Source organism: Anomaloglossus baeobatrachus, chromosome 11, assembly GCF_048569485.1.
Source record: "Anomaloglossus baeobatrachus isolate aAnoBae1 chromosome 11, aAnoBae1.hap1, whole genome shotgun sequence".
Classification (NCBI taxonomy): domain Eukaryota; kingdom Metazoa; phylum Chordata; class Amphibia; order Anura; family Aromobatidae; genus Anomaloglossus; species Anomaloglossus baeobatrachus.
The window spans coordinates 50,111,861-50,117,860 of NC_134363.1; the positions used below are offsets into that span (position 1 = coordinate 50,111,861).

The following is a 6,000-nucleotide window of genomic DNA, read 5'->3' on the forward strand; positions in this document are numbered from 1 at the left end:
GACAGTTTTGGTTTCCCTTATCCGACTATTTTTGTGGGTTTATTATCACTCCTGTCCCCTGGAGGGGTTATGAGATCAGGGATGCTCATGAGCAGGGCAAGGAAGGCAGCTCTGGCATCTCCACCTTTAGGAGTATCCCTGAGATTAGGGATAGTATAGGGCCTCCTAGCCTGAAGGTCAGCTTAGGAGCCCCGATTTCCTGCTATGCCCATAGTCACCGTACTGGTTATTTAAGCTATGATGTGTAGGCACTACAGAATTTGAGGAGAGGCGATGGAGCCCCTTAAAGCAGATTTCTGCGCTACTCTTTACGAATCATCTGCCAGTTTCTTTGAGATTAGACTAGTGTGGCTGGAGGAATCCTGTTGCGGTGGCAGATGTTGGAGGGAGTAAGGATAGTGCTGCTTCCTAGGAAATCTCGCTCCAGGTTAGAAAAAAGCTTGGTTGTTAGGTGCAAAAAAATCATTGTTCTCAGCAGCACATGAGCTGATGTGCTGCCGAATATGATGACATTCTATGCACACAGAACGATCGTATAGGTGCAATAAGACTATTAGATAACCACCGATTAGATTGCAGGGGCTTAACATGTGGTCAACACCTGCCACGTTTACCCTAATCATTAAAATCTGCATTTTGCCACCAGTCGGACACATGAAGGTCAGCAGATTGCCTCGGTGACTTCAATCCCAAAAGGCTTGTGTTGTGTTTATGGGGTTAATCATCCATTTCCATAAATGCGATGGCGCTACTGAGTACCTGAGGTCAATTTTGAGAAATTCAGCTGCACTTTATGGCAGCGCTGCGATTTGTGATCAGATTTCGAGGGTGAGCTCCATTCTGCTCGAAGTCCATCGTAGAGAGAATTAATGCCGGGGTGAACGTGCTTGTTGGGTCGTATAAGGTTTTGTTTTCACAGGAATTTTCATGGCTGTGATGAAGGCACGTGAAATTCCAGATTCTCTGTTTATGGTGTTTATCCATTGGCGCAGACAACTGTATACTTCTAAAACACTAAACATTTACACCCCTAACAAAAATCTCCAAACCACGTCTGAAACGCATGTGAACCAGAAATGTTTTAGTACATAAGGAAGTGTAGAATTTAAAGGGACTGTTTTTTTGGTTTCAAATAAAATGAATCCTCAGGGGAAGTCCCTTATTTGAGAATTCCAGCCATTGGTTAGAAAAGGGAACACCCACAAGGAGTGCCGCCCTTGATGCCTGGCAGATTTACTTCAATGGCCGCAAATTTGTAATGCTGACCATTTCCTTGTGGTGGCGCCGCAGGAGAGTGAAACATTTGCTTCTGGATTCTGATTGCAGCTTATTGCTTCAGACCCTTGTTGCAGGATACCTTTTATGATTTCTTTATATTTATTGGACTCTTCTTAACAAAATCAGGATTGTAAAAAGTGGATAATCCCTTTTTAGTAAAGGAGGAAAAAAAATGTGTTTTATCAAGTATGTATATTTTTGTTACCTGGTGTAAATGCCGCTGTTCTCCTGAATCCGGCGCTGTTTTTATTTTGTTCCTGCGCCTCTCTGTTCCTGAGATACGGCCCCATCTTCCCTGTACTGAAATCTAATCTCTTTAGCCAAGTGGGCAAGGTTTTTAAGAGGAGTGGGTGTGGTCTTCAACTCTCTCTTCTGGGTGTCTTCTAGAAAATCACTCCCCCTTGGCTAATAAGACCAAGATTTACATACAGTAAAGAAAGGGCTATATCTCGGGAACGGAGAGGCGCAGGGATACAAGAAAAATGGCGCCGGATTCAGGAGAACAGCAGCGTTTAGATCAGGTAAAGAAATTGCATATTTATAGAAAACAACAGGTCCTATTTAAAGGGATATTCCCATATTCATAGATGGATATTGTCAGTTACTGCGTATAAAAATAATTTTGCCATTGCTAATTAAAATTTGCAGTCTTTCTTGATATATTAACACTTTTTTTAGCATGTTGTCTAGGGAACCGACCACTGCTTCTGTCACAATTAGGTGGTCTGTCTCCAAGGCAACAAAGCTGTAAACAAGTGTTAATATCTCAAGAACGGCTGAAGATTTAAATAAGCAGTAAATTGCAAAAATGTTTGTTTTTATAAGCACTATCCGAAATTCACATTTCTGAGAATGGGACAAGCCCCCTTTTTAAACAGATAAAATATATTGTAGTGGAATGATCTGTTAAATTTTAGGTAAGTTCATTGTCTTTATGTTTTTCCATGTTTGTGTCTCCAGGCAGATCCAGTGGACGGATGAGAAGGGGCGCAAGAGAAAATGCTCAGGCCCGCAATATGCCGACTACGCTGCCAGCATCATTCAGAAAATCCTGACTGATGAAGACTTGGTTCCTACTAAGCACAGTGAGTAATGCGCCTTTCGCTTCGGGGTTTCTCTCGCTCGGCTTCAAGCACAACACGATTCTGTTTAATGTCATGTCGAATGCTGAGTTCATCCTTGAAGTGCTGATTATAGGGGTAGTATTACATAACTGCAGCCGCCGGCACATTTTTTCTATTGACTACAATAAATTCCCCTGATTCATCTACTGGCAGCCATCGTGACTATAATATGCCTATAATGTAATAGAAAGTAAGCAGGTTTGATTTTTAAAGGGGTTGTTAATTTCTTAAAACCCCTTTTCTGACAGCGTTCCCCAAAAATATACTTATACTAAGGTTCCCCCACTCATTGGACCTCCAAATAATCAGCATTATACTAACAAGAACAGCTGGAGAACAAAAATCTCAGCAGCACCTCCAGAGGAGGAACAAAGCATTACTTCATGGAGTCCTCCAGAGCCAAAAATTCTCATGTTACCTTATTTATAATGTAAACCCGATTTCAACATTTGCATCCTCTTCTTCTTTTTTTTTTTTTTTTTTAATTCATTTTATTTTATTTTTATTTTTTTAAAAAAGCTTAAAATCGCACCCGGGGCTCATACATTTATTTTTTTTTTACTAAATTTATGTATGTGTATGTATAGATATAGAGGTAGAGAGAGAGATAGAGAGAGATAGATATATATAGATAGAGAGAGAGAGAGAGAGATAGAGAGATATACATGTATGTATATATGTGTGTGTGTATGTATATATATATGTATGTATATATATATATGTGTATGTATATATATATATATATATATATATATATATATATATATATATATATATATATATATATATATATATATATATATATATATTAATTTTATATAAATTAAACAAAAAATAAAAATATAGATATATATAATATATTATATATATTTTTTATATCTCTTATATAAATGAAACAAAAGATAAAAATTATATATATATAATATATATATATATATATATATATATATATAATTTTAATAGTGTCTATATATTTTACACATTAAGGCACATTTACCAAAACTGTCTAAAAATCAAACTGTTTTGCTAAACGAGACCCATTATGTTTGGTCATGTTCTAGTTAAAATCTAGATATTGAAGTTTTGATTTAGGAGGCCAACCGAGTATGTATGAGTCCTACCGGCATGTAAATTAGTTGACCCAGTCTATTGACCACAACCTTAATCCTAGCCATGAGAAGTGGCTCTTGTTTGGGTTAGTAGTCTGCCTGGTGCAACGTCATCATTGTGGTGTGACGCCCATCAAAAGAGCTATGGAGACCATAGTAGGAGGTGGTTCTAAGGATTTCCGTCTAATGCCAAAGGACTGGGTTCTACAAATCGATTCCCACCAGCTCATTCCACTCAAATCATCATCTATTGACTTTGCGTAGCCCAACTCAATTTGCCCCATTTGGATGGGAATATGCAGAACCCATATAACACTTCTGTTCTCCCTGGACACTTCTGGGGGGTTTTTGAGGGTGGGGTTTGCTTCCTGGATATATTTTTGTATTATTTTGTCATTTCCTTGTATTTGATTCAAGTTTCATTTCTGAATTTCTTTTTCTTCAGGTAAAGAATTTCCAAAGTCCTTCAGACCGGCAATCCAGAAGACCTTCCGGCTCCTCTTCCACCTCTTGGGCCACATCTACACCTGTCATTTCAGAACGGTGGTGAACCTTGAACTGCACCCTCATCTTAACACCCTCTACCTGCACCTTCTTCTCTTCTGTGCCGAATTCCACCTCCTCGATTCCAAAGAAATGGCCTTAAGTGAAGACTTAACCACAGCCTTGATACATTCCAGCCCACCTCCGCGAACCTCAGGAAGTCACGGCCGTAACACATGAACCAACTCTAAAGATTGACCCCCCCTTGAATTTTTTTTTTCTAAATATACTGCCACCAGGACTGGTTACATTTTTAGCAAATTCTATATTATTCTGGTGTAATCTAATTTTTGGCATGACACCTTGAGCACCGCTTTTGATTGCCAAACGGAAAGGTTACAGAGTACAATAATAGCCGCGCTGCAGAGCATTCGGGGAGAGGTATATGAAGGCAGCTTGCCGCATAGCACAGAGCCGGTTCGAGCTGACTGTTCACCGAGGGACCCACTAAGTGCATTAAGACGGAAACCAAACGAGTACGCATCGATTCACAAGATCTGCTAAGACAAGCAAAGAACGGACTGTGCTCTCAAAGATGTTTTATATGTTACCGGGTTGAAAATGGTTTCTCGGGTCGATGGTGTTTTCTGTAACCAACACTGGATGACATATACAGACTTTACATGTAAATTAAGGTCAGGATCTCCAGATTGGACACCGTTTTTTTGTTTTAAGTTTTGTTTTTGTTTTTTTTTTTTTTTGTTTTTTTTTATTCTAAAATAACAAACATATTTTAATTTAACTCTAATCGCTAATTTCCTATTTTAAGGACATGGATAGAGCTGACGGTTACATGTATATTTTACTTCAGGGGATATGTTACTTTTTCTTAAGAAAAATACGCACTTAACTTTTTTGTAATTTATTCATTTAAGTAAAAAGAACAAAAAAAAAAGTATTTACTTTATATAAAAAATCAAAGCTACCTAAAAGCGTTTGTGGTGTTTTTTTGTTTTTTGTTTTTTTTTGAAAATTTGAGATACGACCTACTGGGAAGTGAATGATTGCAACATGTTGGAGAAACGTTTTATTAATAAACTCATTTTTCATGACACACCTTCACATGGCCCATCCATGCCCAGACTTGTACCTCCCAACTGTCCAAGATTCAGCAGGACTGTCCCGATTTGAGAGCTCCCTCCCGCAGTCTCGCTGTTCACAGCTGTTGTCCCGGCTCTCCCCTCAGTGCAGTGAATAAATTAACCATACCTCCCAACCATCCTGGATTCAGCGGGACTGTCCTAATTTGAGGGCTCTCTCCCACAATCCCACTGTTCACAGCTGTTGTCTCAGCTCCTCCCCTCACTGCAGTGAAGAGGACTCCTACCGGCTGGCTGTCTGGCAAGGTGCAGCATGATGACTCCCAGTGATCAATTGTACTCGCATTTGTCAGATGCGAGTATAATTGAAACCCTGACCACTTGGACTTCCGGGTCAGGGTGACGTCTGCAGCATATGTGGACTATACGCCCATGTAGGCCGCGTGTTGGCGCTGGCTGGTCATGACCAAATGACGACTTGCTTTCACAAGGAGATCATTTCTTCCCGGCTAGAGTAGAAACTTGTGTTCCTCAATGCTTCTCTTCGTAGATGAAGGGAGTAGGGCGTAGCCAGTAGTTCCCTAGAACAGCTTTCTGCTCCCAGATGCTTCCGGACACTCCACAGGAAAAGCCAACTTTGCTCATGTACCTGGCTGTCTCTGTCATTACCTTTTCAGGCTTGTGGCCTTATTCCTAGAGTCTTGACGTCCACATCCGTCTGCCTGGGACCACTTTATTAGAAGGCCGGTCTCTAGCCTTAAGGCCCCGTTACACGCAACGACGTATCTAACGATATATATCGCCAGGGTCACGGATTCCGTGACGCACATCTGGCATCGTTAGCGACGTCGTTGCGTGTGACACCGAGTGGCCGTTAGTGATGGAAAATACTCACCAAATATTCCA

General features: G+C 40.2%; 1 protein-coding gene across 2 annotated transcripts in view; it reads left to right on the forward strand.

Annotated features, from left to right (window-relative positions):
• LOC142257072 (MOB kinase activator 2-like) overlaps nt 1-4,975 on the forward strand; it is a 39,448-nt gene extending 34,473 nt beyond the window's left edge. For both annotated transcript variants that reach the window (XM_075329135.1, XM_075329136.1), the window contains exons 5-6: nt 2,239-2,363; nt 3,957-4,975. In XM_075329135.1, coding sequence (XP_075185250.1) covers nt 2,239-2,363; nt 3,957-4,234 — 403 coding nt within the window. In that variant the 3' untranslated portion in view covers nt 4,235-4,975. The remainder of the gene's footprint in view (nt 1-2,238; nt 2,364-3,956) is intronic.
• The last annotated feature ends 1,025 nt before the right edge of the window (nt 4,976-6,000 follow it).